At 38.8% G+C, this 16,921-nt stretch overlaps 1 protein-coding gene across 1 annotated transcript in view; it reads left to right on the top strand.

Annotated features, from left to right (window-relative positions):
* The window catches only part of LOC127689690 (tripartite motif-containing protein 43C-like), a 32,059-nt gene extending 17,970 nt beyond the window's left edge, over positions 1 to 14,089 (top strand). The window contains exons 3-7 of the mRNA XM_052189338.1: positions 2,362 to 2,455; positions 10,405 to 10,638; positions 11,668 to 11,690; positions 12,294 to 12,385; positions 13,590 to 14,089. Of these exons, the coding sequence (XP_052045298.1) occupies positions 2,362 to 2,455; positions 10,405 to 10,638; positions 11,668 to 11,690; positions 12,294 to 12,385; positions 13,590 to 14,089 (943 nt within the window). The remainder of the gene's footprint in view (positions 1 to 2,361; positions 2,456 to 10,404; positions 10,639 to 11,667; positions 11,691 to 12,293; positions 12,386 to 13,589) is intronic.
* The last annotated feature ends 2,832 nt before the right edge of the window (positions 14,090 to 16,921 follow it).

Below are 16,921 nucleotides of genomic sequence, written 5' to 3'. Positions count from 1 at the left end.
CATGTAGGAGCATGGCATGTCAGTGAACTTGTTGCCTGTCCTGAGTTATCTGTCTCCTAATTGGGTTGCATTGTCCAGCTTCAATAGAAGATATGCCTAGTCTTACTGCAACTTGATATGCCAATGAAGGTTAATATACATGGAGGCTTCTTTTCTGAGAAGGGGATGAAGGATAATAGGAGGGGAAGTGAGGAGAGACTGGAAGGCTAAGGGAGGGGAAGCTGCAAGTGGGATGTAAAGGTAATTAACTAATGGGAAAACCACTCATGGGTTTGACATAAAACAGATTGATCAGTGGAATTAAATAAGACTCAGTAATAAATCCACACATCTATGGAAACCTGATTTTTGATACAGAAGACAGAAATTCATAATAATGAAAAGAAAACACCTTCAACAAATTTTGCTGATCTATTTGGATCTCAAGCTGTAGAGGAATGCAAATTGATCCATATCTATTACCCTATGTAAAACTCAAGACCAAGTGGATTGAAGAACTCAACATAAAACAAGATACACTATAACTTATAGAAGAGAAAATGGGGGAAATACTTGAACTCATTGGCATAGAAGACAACTTCTTGAACATAACACCACTAGAGCATGTACTAAAAACAATGATTAATAAGTGGGCCCCCATGAAACTGAAAAGCTTGTGTATAGAACAGTACACCATCAATAGGATAAAATGGCAGTCTTTAGAATAGGAAAAGATTTTCAACAAATCAACATTCAGTAGAGGGCTAATATATAAAATACATGAAAAACTCAAGATATTAGTCATCAACAAACTAAATAGTCCAATTATAAATAGAATAAACGTATAACCAGAGAATTCTCAATGGAGGAATTCCAAATGACCGAGAAACACTTAAATGTTCATAATCCTCAGTCATCAGGGAAATGCAAATCAAAACTCCTCTGAGATTCCATCTTATATCTGTCAATGGTGAAGATCAATAACATCAGTGACAGCTCATGCTGGTGAGTAGGAGAACAACCCTCTATCTCTGGCAGCTGTAAAAACTTGTACAAGCATTATGTAAATCAATATAATTCCTCAGGAAACTGGGAAATGATCTCTCAAGACCCAGCTATTCCACTAATGGGCATGTGCCCAAAGAGCACACTATACTATCACAGAAACACTTGCTCAGGTATTTTCAAAGTGGCTTTATTCATAATAGCCCCAAACTGGAAACAACATTAAATTTCCCTCAAATGAAGAATGGATAAATTAAATGTGGTACTTTTATTCCCATGCAAAATATCATTTATTATGAATTATTAAAAAATAAACACTTCAAATAAGTACTACTTGTAAGATTCACTGATGTCCTTTTTAAGACTATTTTAGTTATTAGTTATTTTTTAGTTATTTAGTTATTAGTGAAAACCTGTGAATATGAATGTGGATGTCAGTGAAGGCCACAAGAGGGCGCAGCCCTGGGAAGCAGGTTTTTTTTTTTTTTTAAAAATATATATATACATATATATATATATTTTCTATATTCTTTGTTTACATTCCACATGATTTCCCCTTTCCCAGATCTCCCCTCCTCATATGTCCCATAAACCTTCTCTCCATCCATTCTCCCATCACCTCTCTCCTTTTTCTCTGTGACACATGAGTCTATGGAGCCCATACCAAGCCATAGTATAATACAAAGTACATTTAATCCAACTTCAAAAGTCTCCAGTCTATAACAGTCATGACAATGTTAAAAAGTTCAAAGTCTTTTCTGAGATTTTCGCAGTATCTTAACTGTAATCGCAATTAAAGTTACAAATACTGGGTCAAAGCCAGACAGAAAACCAGCTAGGCACCCTCCAAACTTCAAATCTCCATGTTTGATGTGAATTCCTTTCATCCTTGTTAACTGCTCTTGGCAGATCTGGTATTCAGCACCAACCAACTTCATTCTCTTGAGCTGGTTCTACTCTGTGCTCACAGCTTTCCTTGGCAGATACCTCAAGGTTCTGACATCTCAGATACATCTTGGTGTATGCAAGGCATCCTTCACAGCTTCTAGTTCCAATGTCTGAGATCTGCACATTATCTTCTGGGCTCCTCCAAAGGGCTTGGGTCCCATCTCCAGTTCTGCCCTCTGTAGCACTCTAGGCTCTGATTGACTATACTCCAGTCCATTGCTGCTGCTGTTCTTGGTTGGGTCATCCCATGGTACTGCTGGCATCTCCAATAGGATGAGTCTTCCACTGCAATTAGGCTTCACCAATAGCCTTTCATAGGCTCCCTTCATAATGCCCAGCCTCAACTTCATTGCATAATCCCTTCATTCCTGGGCCATCAATTGCAACTTAGCCTGCACCTTCACCAATGGTCTTTCTAACCTCTCACAGTGCCAAGCCTCAGCTTACTCCACAACTCCTGCAGACCTTCAAATTCTGTAACACCTGGGTGATTGCACACTATCAATTCCAGCTGCAGTACCAGGTACAGCCTTGGCTATCTCTGGAACACAACTTCTTTCTGCTCTCAGAAAACACTTCCCAGAAGATTTCACCTCGGTGATGCTGGTCTTTTCTTAATCACCACTAATTTCGAAGCTCCAGCTAACTAGCATCAGTTACCCAGTAGTCCCTTCTATTTCTGACTCCAAAGCCAGGTCTAAGTGGCAGAAGCTGCCGAGTTCTGCTGCTTGAAGGAGATGGAACATGGCCCTCTTGTTCTATTTCATTATCACTAGCTGTCTGTTTTCTACCTCCTTCACTGCCTAAACCTTCCTGTTCTGGAACTTGCTCTGTAGATTGATCTCTGAGAACAACTGTGTAGCTCTGACTCCTTAATGTGGGGATTAAAGGAATGTATCACTGCAGGCAATGGTGGTACACACCTTTAATCCCAGCCCTCAGGAGGCAGAGGGAAGCAGATTTCTGAGTTCAAGGCCAGCCTGGTCTACAGAGTGAGTTCCAGGACAGCTGTGACTATACAGAGAAACCCTGTCTCAAAAAACAAAAACAAAAACTAAAACTAAAACACAAAACAAAACAAAAAGATGTGTATTACCATGGATCTTTCTTCAAGATCACCACTCCCTTAATTCAAAGTAATATCCTTGAAATCAGGATCAAGCTCCATTTCAATTCCCAGTGCACCCCCTTTTGTTTTTTCTTTTTGTTTTTCTTTTTGTCTTTTTCTTGTTTTTATGTTTTTCTAGACTGAGTTTCTTAGTAGTCATGGATGTCCTTGAACTCAGTCTGTAGACCAGGCTGGCCCCAAACTTAGAAATTTACCTGCCTCTGCCTCCCAAGTGCTGTGATTAAAGGCGTGCACCACCACTGGCCAGCTGGTGCCCCTTTAATACTTGAATAATACTTTTAAATTTTTTCTTTCAAAGCTTGCTATACTTGTTCAAAACACTCTTCATGAGACTTAAACAGAGAACAAAGTCCATGCTGGACATTTTTGAGACTTCCATTGTCTATGCAATTAATTGGAGTCTCTTCAACCTACCCTCAGGCAGACTCTTAAAACTATGGCAGAGAAAATCCTAGGGCAAAAGGCAGGCACATTTTTTCACTAAATATCAAAAGAGCAGCCTCTAGACCTCATAATGAGATCCTTCTCCCACAGTTCAAATCACCCTCAGCACCAATGTCTTCCATATTCCTACTAGAAGGGTTCACTAAGCCAAACGTAAAGAACTCCACAGTTTTCCATATCCAAAGTCACCAAATCAACATTCATCCAGACAAAAACATGAAAAAGCTTATCACAGTAATACCCTAGTCCCCAGTACCAACTTCTGTATCAGTCACGGTTCTCTAGAGTTAGAGCAATTATGGAATGTCTCTATATATTAAAGGAATTTGTTGTCTACAGTACTTCTAACCCAATAGTTGACAGATGTGAATGGGAAGCCCCACTTCATGAGAAAACTTTATTTTCAATGATAAAAAAGAAGTGCCTAGGCAATCAACAGGCCCTTGAGTATGTCTATGATGGCCTTTCAGAGAACAAGAGGGAAGAGACATCCTGTGAGCATCCATCCAATAGATTAGGCACACAGGAATAAAAGAAAGGAGTGAGTGAGGGCAGGTATTCTGCTTCTCTGCTTTTTGGCTGCTGAGGTGAAGACCTTAGCTCTGACACCTAGACAAAGAATTAGCCTGTATCAGGGATAAGCTTCCTAACTGATCACCCAATACAAAGTGTGCAACCCTTGTGATGACTGTTCTTGGTAGTAATTTGACTACATCTAGAATTAAGTATAACTCAAGGGGCTGGAACTTTTCTTGTGAGGATTTTTTCCCCTCTTGACTGAATCATTTGAAGAGGGAAAACCTACCCAAACCCTGACATTTTGAGCTTCAAGAATCTACCTAAAATCCTAGCCAAAGCTCTGGTAGCCACCTCTATGAAGGACCTATAAGAAGGGAAGGGAGAGGGAAAACTATGGAATTCTATTTTAACTAAGAACATATTAAAAATAAACCATCCAGGTGCAAAGCAAGCAAAAACATGGCTGAGATGTGGATGGTTCCTAGTTATTTCACATCTACAACATTAACACACAACTGTCTGGCTAATGAGAACTCAACAGGTGGGGAGCCAGGCATCTTTAAAGTCTACTGTCACTATACACAGTCAAAAGTAAATAGAAGGAGATTGGTGCATTTTCCCCTCTTTTAGAATAGAAAGTCGAGTTAGTAAAGGGGGTAGACTTGTACGAAGTAGCAGTTGAGATCAATATGAGCAAAAGAAGTTGTAAAATATCCTCCAAAGAACTAAAAATGATATTCATGTTGATATTTGCTAGAATCAGAGATTAATGGCACCACCCTCTGTTAAGCTATGAAAAGCAAAGTATGAGCACACTGAACAATATGTAGTTACAGTAAAAGTGTTTTAAAATTACTAATTTTTTCCCTTAGAAAATTTCTCACTGCATATTCTAGTCAGGCCTTGAACTGAAAATTCTCCTTCTTCAGCATGCTAATTCCTTGAACTTTGGGTAAAAGTGTGAGCTACCACACCCAGCTAAACAGTGATTCAGGAATTCCCTCGGGGGAGATTTGCTTGTGGAGATTGGCCAAGGTGTTAGTTCAACCTTTCATCCATTTAGATAATCCCACTTAGAGAAGCTCACCCATTGGAAGCATTAGTAAAAACCACCTTGGGAGGAAGTGGGTGTGGTCCTTAGAGACTCTAAGCACTGTCCTAGGGCCTACCAGGTTCATTTTTCTCCAGTTCAGACCACAGTGTATTTTGAACCTTCTGGTGCAGACACTGCTAGACCTATCACCCCTGGGCTCTGAGGATCTGATCTCAGAACTGAGCTAGTATTGTATTGCTACCAAGGATTGCTGAGCACAGGGATAATTGCTTGGGTAAGTGCACAATTTACAAGAGAAAATTCCTTCATAGTCCCTATTTTTAACTAAATACAAACAGGTGTTTGCTTAGAAGTTATATTTTGCTATCCAGCAAAACCTGACTCAGTTTGCATTTGGATTTCTTTCTTGGGGTATAATGTGGGTTAAGGTTATAAATAATTTTAAATTTATCATTCTGCACATTTTAGTTGATTTGATGTATTGTATTGAGAGATAGTTTCATGATACTTTACAATTTTGTGCATTGTCTAAATTCTAAAATATTTCAAAGTGCATTTTATGCTAAACAAATGCCCTGAATGGCTTAAAGACATTGGAATTCAAAGATATCTAGGAAAGTATAGAAGTAAAAACTCAATTTTCAGCAAAAGAATTTTCATTTTTCTTCTGTTATAAATTATAGGAGGGAAGATCTCACAGTAAAAATGGATACTTAAGTGTACCATGGCTATTCTTGATAGAGTTGGGTATGTTAAATTGGAAGGTTACATGTAATTAATTAGAGAAAACTAACTACTCTCTTATTCATAAGAGTACATTCTTGATAGAGTTGGGTATGATAAATTGGAAGGTTACATGTAATTAATTAGAGAAAACTAACTACTCTCTTATTCATAAGAGTACATTCTATTTAAAATCTCTTGCAATTTTTTTTTTCATTTTTGTGTTTGATCTGGGTTATCTCTGTGTTCTTGTTTTGTCCTGAAATATCTAATGTACAAAAAAAAAGCATGCCAAAGGAAAACATGACCTTTAGCTAAACTAAGGAAGGCAGCATTAAAATCCCAATGTTTTTGCTAATCTAATTGTTGATAATATTAGTAGTGGATTTTAAAATACACAAAACCACCAGCTAAAACCATTTGATTCCATCTGTGTCTAACTGCAGAAGCTTAATTATTTTGTCAAAATTTGCCTCAATCAAACTGAAATTTTCTTTCTTTCTTTCTTTCTTTCTTTCTTTCTTTCTTTCTTTCTTTCTTTCTTTCTTTCTTTCTTTCTTTCTTTCCTTTTATTTTCATTTCCTTTTTATTTTGTCGTTGTTTTGTTTTGTTTTGTTTTGTTTTGTTTTGTTTTTTCAAGACAAGGACAGACAGGTAGCCCTGGCTGTCCTGGAACTCATGCCTTAGAGCAGACTAGCCTCAAACTCAGAAATCTGCCTGCCTCTGCTCCCACGCACTAGGATTAAAGGCGTGCACCACCACTGCCCAGCTTTCTTTTCTGTTCTTTGTTCTCTTTTCTTTATTTATGTTACATTTCTTTCTTTTCTTTTCTTTATTTTTGTTTTGGTTTTTCGAGAGAGGGTTTCTCTGTGTAAGTAGTCCAGGATGTCCTGGAATGCAATCCTTAGACCAGGCTGGCCTTGAACTGAAATTGCCTGCCTCTGCCTCCCAAATGATGGGATTAAAGGTGTGCACCACCACTGCTGGGTCTGAGATTATTTCTACATATGAAAATTAAAAGAGATTGGAAATATGTACCCTATTGTTAGATAACCAAGTCTCACAAAGACATGAAAGCTTCACTTATGCCTCAAGATTTCTTCCCACAAACTCAAGGCAGGAGTTTTGTTTTGGGGAAATAAACAAGTGTCTACAAAGAATTGGCCCTGGGATGGAGAGATAGCTCAGCAGTTAGGAGCACTGACTGCTCTTCCAGAGTCCTGAGTTCAATTGTCAGCAACCACAACCATCTGTAATCGGGATCCAAAGCCCTCTTCTGGTGCATCTGAAGACAGTGACACTGTACCAACATACATAAAATATAAAAAAAATCTTAAAGAAATAATTCCCCTTGTGTTCAACTTGAGAGAAGCAAGATTGCTATAGTAATGACCTGATATATTTGTGAAAAGCTATTGGATTAGATTCATTTAGTTAGGAAGACCACACTACACTAAGTGTTGGTGAGATCATTCCTCCAGCCCATGGGTTGAGGGCTCCAATGAAGAAAAAGGGGGAAGGGGAACTGAGGAGCAAGCTTTCCTTTGCTTCTTGCTTCCTTATTTTGGAAGTCATGAGTGCAGCTGCCTTGAGCTCCCACCATTTCTTCTCACCATGATATCCTTGAAATAGGAGACAATATAAATTCTTATTGTTTTAGGCATTTTGTAGCAGAAAGAAGAGAACTGAGTGATATTTCCCATGAAGACTTAAGGGTTGGGGCAGTGGAATCTGAATAATAAGAAAGTAAAAGTCAGATACCAAACAAAAGTGTTTAGTTGAGAAGGCATGAAGTAGTGTGCATTTACTTGGATAGACAACAAATGCAGAACCTGTTTTACTCACATGCCTGCAGTGAAAGTCCAGCCTATGGTACAGAAGGACTTGGATCACTCCTCCATATGGTATTTTTTTTCTCTATAACATTGGAGAGGATTGTCTCTGGCCTTTAAAAACATACCAATTCATTCAGCCTGTGTCTGTTGATTGGAGAATTGAGGCCACTGATATTTAAAGTTATTACCAAAATGTGTGTGCTAATTGTGGACATTGTGTTGATTTTTGGTGTTGATTGTTGTTGTGTAGCAGTTTCCTCAGTGACTGAAATAGCCTGTTCTGCAGGAGAGCTCTTTAATAATACAGAAGGCAAAGAATTCAAGATAGCTTCAGGAAGTCCCTGAAACTTATCAGATTCAGTTCAATCCCAGTGTGTATAGTAAAGTCTGCTTAGAGTCACTCTCAGATAAGCTAAGCTGCAAAGAAGACTGTCAGAGGAGCAGAGCTGCAAAAAAATCTCCAAGAGTAAACCAGCTTCCTGGAAGAAGCAGAAACCAGCTCAGCTTCCTCAAAGAGGTTTAGACCAATAGACTCATCTGGAAAGAATGATCTGTTGACCTGCCTGCAGGATGTACATTGTTCTCCAGGTTTCCAGCTTTTTGAACTGTCTCTCATTTGGTGGTAGGATTTGGTGATTACAGAAGCTGTCTTTGAGATGTTTCTGCTCTTGTAACCCCTCACTCATATTACTGTAAGTAACCACAATTAGACTCATTGATTAAAAAAAAAACATAACAATGTGGGCCGAAGCCTTCAGGAGGAATGTAGATGGTAGATCTAGAATGGTGTCACATCAGGCAATATGTAGGGAAAAGTTCTTGGGAAAAAATAAGTCTGTATTGCCATAATCAGAATTTAATCACAAGTTGAATCACATTTTGTCTAGTCTCTTGCTCCTCCTCTCTGGTCCAATAATAATAATTCTTATTTTTCCCCTCAGAAAAATGGAGTCAGACATTTTGCAAACCCCCCAGGAAACACTCACCTGCTTCATTTGCCAGGGCATCTTTATGGTTCCAGTCTCCTTAAGGTGTGGCCATACCTTCTGCAAGGTCTGTCTCATCCTTTCTTCAAAAGACTTCAGAATCCCTGACCTCTGCCCTATATGTAGGCAACCATCCCATTGGACATTCATAAATAACAACACTATGAAGAATCTGGTATCCACTGTGAGAGAAAACAGGCTCATGAAGTATTTGATTTCTGAGGAACACAAGTGCGTGATCCACAAGGAGAGAAAGATGACATTCTGTGGTGAGAGCAGGGCCTTCCTCTGCCAATTGTGCTCTGACTCACAGGATCACAGAGGTCACACACACTGCACTATTGGAGAGCGTGCTTGTATGCAAATGGTAAGCAATATTTCTGAAAAAAAAAAAACGGATGAGAGCTTGAGAGAGGGAGGCTTAGCAGAGCACAGGATGATGCGTGTCCTGATTCTGAAGAATCCATTGTACTCCAAATCTTGTCACTTTTTAAACAGGGAATGAGGAATGACTGACTATAAAATGTAAACATTCCTAGCCAGGTGCATAAGTATAAATATCATTTCTAGTTTCATGATTCATTATATTCACATCACTGAAAATTATAATCATGGTAATTTTACATCTTTAAAAAGTGCTCATGACAGAAGACTAAAATCCCAAAAGTACACTGGAATGAGCTGCTTAGAACCGGGATCCCAGTCAGATGCTAATTATCCAGACAATCGTCAATTACAGTCTATCACTTTACTTGAGCTCAGGGTGGTTGTATTTTGTAATTCTATGGTCTGAAGTTTAAAGTTTCATAGTTACTAAAAATAAAAAGAAACAGCACTGTGATCCTTCTTCTACCCTTTCTAAAGTAATTGTGCTCAGTGCTAGAGTTTGTCCATCAGGTAATTCATTATTTAAGTAATGATGACATTTATTTATTTATTACAGCTGAAATTTGAAAAGCAAACGGCATCTTTATTGAAGAAGATCCTATTACAGCAAGAGAATCTAAATAAAGCGAGGACAACAATCTTTCACTGGTTGGTGGGTATGAGGCTGATGTGTAAATTCAACCAGACGCAAACTTGGACATTCACAATTTGAGGATCAGATATGGGATGTGATGCTAGGAAATCCTTTTATGTTAACCGTAAATTCTTAAAGGCAAAATCCAATTTTGAACACAGAAAAAAACCTGGCCATGTGGCAGTAAAGTTTGATAATAATGGGTGAATTTCTGAGTGTTTAGCAGATTACACCAGACTTTATGACTCCACTTGGAATTTTGGTTGCTATGTATGTGCAAACTTGCATTTTTTCTTTTCCTTTCTTTTTGTTTTCTTTTTTGGTTATTTGAGACAGGGTTTCTCTGTGTAGCCCTGGCAGTCCTGGAACTTACTTTGTAGACCAGGCTGGCCTCAAACTCAGAAATCTGCATGCCTCTGCCTCCCAAGTGCTGGGATTAAAGGCATGCGCTACAACTGCCCAGCCCAAAGTTGCATTTTTGAATGAACATATTATAAATAAAAATCTTTTTTCCAGATATCTCAGACACTCATTTAATAGATGAAAATGGTAAGGGAAAAGGATGGGTTTGTTTGTTTCCTCTATTAATAATGAAGAAATGTATAAAATCAAATGATTTACATTTTCTGAAAAGTGGGAACAGTAAATCAGCGTGTGCAGTGCCCTGATGGGATCCTGTAGGTGAATTTAAACATAGAAGAACTCAGTGGAGAGGATCAAATACTCTCCAGATGTGATCTAGGATGTCCCTTTTCCTTCAGGACGATGTGACCCTACGGGGGGAAATGATCAGGACACAGTATAGCAAACTACATCCACCCCTCAATGAAGAAGTGAATCAATATATGGCATGTATGAAAAATCAAAGCAGTATTATTTTAGAGGCGCTCAGGGAAAATGAAGCCATGATGGTCCACAAGAGGAGTCAACTAATAGAATTGTGTCAGGAACTGAAGGCAACATCCCAGAAGCCATATGAGGTGCTGCTGCTGCAGGTAGGCATGTAAGAGGGCTTGAAACAGTGTTATTATCTGAGGCCACACCTGTGACTGTTACATCTGAGATCCATTTCTATATCCCCTGTACTTATTATCAGGTTTTAAGAAAAATCTGGAGAGATAATTTCTGTAATATCCTAAAAAGAAGCTTGTTGACATTGTGTCAGCAGATTCCATACTGAATATCTCTTTTGTGTGTGTGTGTTTGTAGCTTGCTTTGAAACCCCAAATTAAGTGATTCTTGTGACCAAGCACTCCATTTTACCTCTTCTTGCATGCTAGTACAGTTTTAAAGTAGTCTACCATAAGTTTGTTCTGTTTGAAAGCTGTGTTTTTGAGCTTTCTTTGGGAGATGGGGGATTTGATATATGTTCTTCTTTTGTGGTGCACAATGGCCTCAGATTCACAGGATTCCTGAGACCTAAACCCAAAATTCTAAAATTACAGATATGAGGCACCATATAGGGGTTAGGCCTCAGTTTTGAAGTACCCTTAATGAAAGTTTCCTATGCTTGAGTACAAGATCAAAGAAAGTCCTCTTTGAAGACAGCTGAGTGTTACAAAGCAGTGTATAACTCCTACCCATATGCTTCCCAAATATTCTCACAGCCTGATTTCATTAGGAATTCATTCCATTGTGCTAATCCACTTCTTTGGCATTACCCTGGGATGTGAAAATACATTTGCAAGGTGAATCAGTGTAGTGATGACTAACAATTATGTAAAGAAAATAAAACTTTTTTATATATAAAGATATAAAACTTTATGAGCTGGAGAGATGGCTTAGCAGTTAAGAGCACTGACTGATCTTCCAGCAATCCTGAGTTCAATTCCCAGCAGCCACATGGTGGCTCACAACCATCTATAATGGGATCTGATGCCCCCTTCTGGTGTGTCTGTAGGGAGCAAGAGTGCACTCATATACATAAAATGAATAAGTAAATCTCTAAAAAAAACTATGTATATATAGAACAACATTGTGGGCTGTTCCTTCAGATACCTAAGCTTCTCTTGTTTTGATTGCAGGATTTGGATGACTTGTTCAGCAGGTGAGTTTAATCCTCAGTGTAAGCCAGGATACCCTGAACTATGGTACAAAGCTGAATAAGCCCTCTTAGCAATGTACAAATATACTTTGTATAGAAAACACTTAGTTGTTTATGGATGATGGGTTTGGGATTGTGTTCATGGATATGATGCCTGTTTGGCATTACCAGACAGTGTCTTTTCTTTCTCCCTATTAGTAAAGAGTGTATGTAATGGTCTTGAGCTAAAATTTGTCATTTTCAAATCCTAATCATTGAGGCCCATGGGCTGTACTTTCCTGGTAGTAGAAGAAAGGGGCTGGAAGCATGGGAAAGAGGTTGGTAACAGGAAGGGTTTTAGAAAGAGCATCTAAGAGGAAACCACTATGTCTCCTGACCATGAGGTTTCTTTAATATAAGAAAATGTTCTGTATGGGTGCACATGTGTGCAGGACACAGGAGCACTCTCAGGAGTTTGTCCTCTCCTTACACCATGGGTTCCTGAGATTGAACTTCAGTTGTCAGGTTATGTGACAAGGGTTTTAATACTTAGCTCCCAGTGAAGATTTTTCCTCATCCCTGGGGTGATATCTGTAGCACATGCCTATCAATGTCTTCTCCTTGCAGGAGTGAGTTAGTGCAGCTGACGCAGAGAATGAAACCAAAACTCAGTGCCCATCCTAATATTGGGCTGACTGCAAGGTACAAGTACTTCCAAGGTGAGTGTCAGCACTGATATAATGACCAGAGGTGCACTTCAATAGTGAGATGACCTTTGTACAATGAATATTTTAATTCCCTAAAAATATATGTCTTGTTAAGCCACATTGTAATCATATTTAGGCAGATTTTTTTTTACAAAGATTAATGAATACCAATTTAATGATGTACATGATTCAGGCTGAAAATAAAGTTTATTATACTCCATAGATTAAAAATTCACAAGATATAGTGGCACCGACTTGTAATCCCAGTATTAAAAACATGGAATCAGGAGGATAGCCCAAAAGTTGGAGGCCAGATAGATTGACATAGTGAGTTCCATGCCAGTCAAGTGTATATAGCAGGAAATCCTATCTAAAAGAATCTGCAGAAATGATCACACATGCACACACACACACAAAACCCAAACAGACAAAGTCATATATCACAGGCAATAAAAATAAAACAAGTTGATAAGACATGGGGCAGTCTGAATCACACTTGGAAATCAAAATATGGATTGTAACATCACAGGGAAAGAATATCAGAGCAACCAGGTTTTAATTAAATGCAGACAATTGCTACTAGGGAACAACTTCTAATGCATGCTTAGATTTATATTTGGTACAAATCTGCATAGTGGGATGAAAATCAAAACCATAAGATGAAAGCAATCATGACCTAGGATATAGGAATAACTTTTCATGGAGACTCAGGTGTACAGCATTCAGGGGGTCCTCATTGCATTGCACACAGCTTGTTTGCCTGGTGTAACTAAAGCCCCTGAGAGAACTGTGCAGTTCTGTGCTGTGACTTCTACCTCTGCAGCTTCTATAGATTTTCAAAGCAGTTTTCATTATGTGCTCATTCTGTTTCTTTGTAGAACTTCTTGACTTTGATTTATCTGGGCTATAGCTACCCTTCCAGTGTTAGACTTTCTATTTTTAAAACCCAGGAAATCTCTAGGGATCTCGCTCTCACACCTGAGAAATGTAAATATTTGTTTTAACTAAAATTTCTTTCTTTTTTTGATGTTTTGTTGTTCTTTTTTTTTTTTGAGACAGGGTTTTTCTAGGTGTGGTCCTGGGTGTCCTGGATCACACTCTGTAGACCTGGCTGGCCTCAATCTCAGAAATTCGCTGCCTCTGCCTCCCAAGTGCTGGGAATAAAGGAGTGTGCCACCACCACCCTGCTTAACTAAAATTTTGTCTCTTCCTACAGTGAAAGTTTTCTTTCAAAATTTAATCATATACAACTGCCACAGAAGCTTAGTTTTTGGTGTCAGAAGATTCACCTCTAGATATTGCAATGGACATACATTTCTGGCTGTGCCTAGATCCTATCGTGCTTCCTGGGGAACAGAGAGCTTTACCACTGGAAAACATTACTGGGAGCTGGATTTGAAGAACTATAAGGAATGGGCTGTAGGGGTCTGTGACAATGTCTGGTTAAAGAAGAGAAACTTTGAGATTGGATCTGAAGGAGCATTTCTTCTAGTGTGTTTGATGGATGGTGATCATTACAGTCTCCACACTACCTGCCCAATATTTCATCACCACATAGAGAAACCAACTGGTCGGGTTGGTGTGTTCCTTGATTGTGAGGGTGGATGTGTGAGTTTCCTGGATGTAACCCAGAGTTCTCTCATATACAGCTACTGCCCTGGAACTTTCCATTGCACTGTCAGGCCTTACTACTGTACTGTCTACAAATGGTCATAGGAAGCTATATCCAGTATGCTAGTGCTTTTCTATGATCATGTGTCCTCTCTTTATTGTGATTAAATATTGTGATGGTTTGTATATGCTTGGCCCAGGGAATGGCATTATTAGAAGTTGTGTCCATGTTGAAATATGTGTGTCACTGTGGTTATGGCCTTAAGACCCTCATCCTAGCTGACTAGAAGCCATTCTTCCACTAGCAGCCTTCAGATGAAGATGTAGAATCCTCAGCTCTCCTAGGACAGCCAGGGCTACACAGAAAAAAATCCTGTCTCGGATAAACCAACAACAACAACAATAAAAGAATCCTCAGTTCTGCCTGAACGACGCCTGCTCCCACTTTGATGTTGCTATGCTTCCACTTTGATGATAATGGATTGAATCTCTGAACCTGTAAGCCAGCCCTGTTTAAATATTGTCCTTTTTAAGACTTGCCTTGGTCATGGGGTCCGTTGAAAGCAGTAAAACCCTAACTAGGACAAATATTACAATGATATTAAATGTAAAAGATGGGTGACTGTTTGCTTTGTTTCTGCGGTCCACATGTTCCTCCCAGAACACTTACTTTCACAGTGTTTAGTGTTTTTCATTTATTTTTACATATTTGTAAGAATTGCTAATTAGAATCTAGAATCTACTGTAGAATTTGAACTTTTACTTTATTTATTTATTTATTTATTTATTTATATTTATTTATTTATTTATTTATTTATTTTTGGTTTTTTTGGAGTTGGTTTTTTTAAATTTTTTTATTCAATATAATTTATTTACATTTCAAATGATTGCCCCTTTTCTAGCCCCCCCACTCCCCGAAAGTCCCGTAAGCCCCTTCTCTTCCCCTGTCCTCCCACCCACCCCTTCCCACTTCCCCATTCTGGTTTTGCCGAATACTGCTTCACTGAGTCTTTCCAGAACCAGGGGCCACTCCTCCTTTCTTCTTGTACCTCATTTGATGTGTGGATTATGTTTTGGGTATTCCAGTTTTCTAGGTTAATATCCACTTATTAGTGAGTGCATACCATGATTCACCTTTTGAGTCTGGGTTACCTCACTTAGTATGATGTTCTCTAGCTCCATCCATTTGCCTAAGAATTTCATGAATTCATTGTTTCAAATGGCTGAATAGTACTCCATTGTGTAGATATACCACATTTTTTGCATCCACTCTTCTGTTGAGGGATACCTGGGTTCTTTCCAACATCTGGCAATTATAAATAGGGCTGCTATGAACATAGTAGAGCATGTATCCTTATTACATGGCGGAGAATCCTCTGGGTATATGCCCAGGAGTGGTATAGCAGGATCTTCTGGAAGTGAGGTGCCCAGTTTTCGGAGGAACCGCCAGACTGATTTCCAGAGTGGTTGTACCAATTTGCAACCCCACCAGCAGTGGAGGAGTGCTCCTTTTTCTCCACACCCTCTCCAACACCTGCTGTCTCCTGAATTTTTAATCTTAGCCATTCTGACTGGTGTAAGATGAAATCTCAAGGTTGTTTTGATTTGCATTTCCCTAATGACTAATGAAGTTGAGCATTTTTTAAGATGCTTCTCCGCCATCTGAAGTTCTTCAGGTGAGAATTCTTTGTTTAACTCTGTACCCCATTTTTTAATAGGGTTGTTCGGTTTTCTGGAGTCTAACTTCTTGAGTTCTTTATATATATTGGATATTAGCTCTCTATCTGATGTAGGATTGGTGAAGATCTTTTCCCAATTTTTTGGTTGCCGATTTGTCCTCTTGATGGTGTCCTTTGCCTTACAGAAACTTTATTTATTTATTTATTTATCTATCTATTTATTTATTTATTTATTTTATTTGTTTATTTTTGGTTTTTTTGGAGTTGGTTTTTAACAGACAGTGTTTCTCTGTATAGCCCTGGCTGTCCTCAAGCTCACTCTGTAGACCAGGCTGGCCTCAAACTCAGAAATCTGCCTGCCTCAGCCTCCCAGAGTGCTGGGATTACAGGCATGCACCACCAGCAGCCGGCTTAGAATTAGAACTTTTAAACGTGCTCTGTATACAAAGTGGGATTCCAGGTCTACTGAATTATTATGTATCTATGTGATTCTAACTTAGTGGTATCAGGCAGAGGTGTACAGATGTACTGTAGGCAGATTTGTTGATCAATAAAAGCTTGAATCCCTATTTGATATAAACAAATTTAATTATTTATGATCTGTGAATGAACCGTACTTCCATCATTCAGAGAAAAGGGATTTTTTTTCTAGAAAGAAACGAAAGTGAGTTTCCCCCTCTTCTTTCATTTCCATTATTTTATAGCTCTTTACGTTGGGGACACACTAGAAACATGTTAATTGGCCCCAACATAAAACTGCTTTAAATATTGAATATTCTTCCAGTCTGAGAACACATAATTGTGTTATGACATTCAAAAGCTGCAATCCTCTTCTGGAAACCTTCCATTGGCGGTTTGCTAGAATGTCCTGTGCACCTGAGAACACTGAGAGAAATAGATTGTAATGTCCATCCAAGGCCACTTTCTTTCATCATCCTCGAATTTCAGAAATCTTAAATTTTTGCTTTCCCTTTGGTTAGCCAGCATGGGTCCCTCTGTCTTTATCATGTTGTTCCTAAAGACATAATCTAAGTTATACTTCTTAATATCCCAACATGTAGATAAGATTTTACTAGCTGTGCGGTGGTGGCACATGCCTGTAATCCCAGCACTCTGGGAGGCAGAGGCAGGTGGATTTCTGAGTTCAAGGCCAGCCTGGTCTACAGAGTGAGTTCCAGGACAGCCAGGGCTATACAGAGAAACCCTGTCTCGAAAAAAACAAATCCAAAAAACCAAAAAAAACAAAAGAACAGCAAAA

Source organism: Apodemus sylvaticus, chromosome 7 (assembly GCF_947179515.1).
Source record: "Apodemus sylvaticus chromosome 7, mApoSyl1.1, whole genome shotgun sequence".
NCBI lineage: Eukaryota > Metazoa > Chordata > Mammalia > Rodentia > Muridae > Apodemus > Apodemus sylvaticus.
Note: the sequence above shows the minus strand (reverse complement) of the source record. Positions and strands in the feature narration are given on the sequence as shown.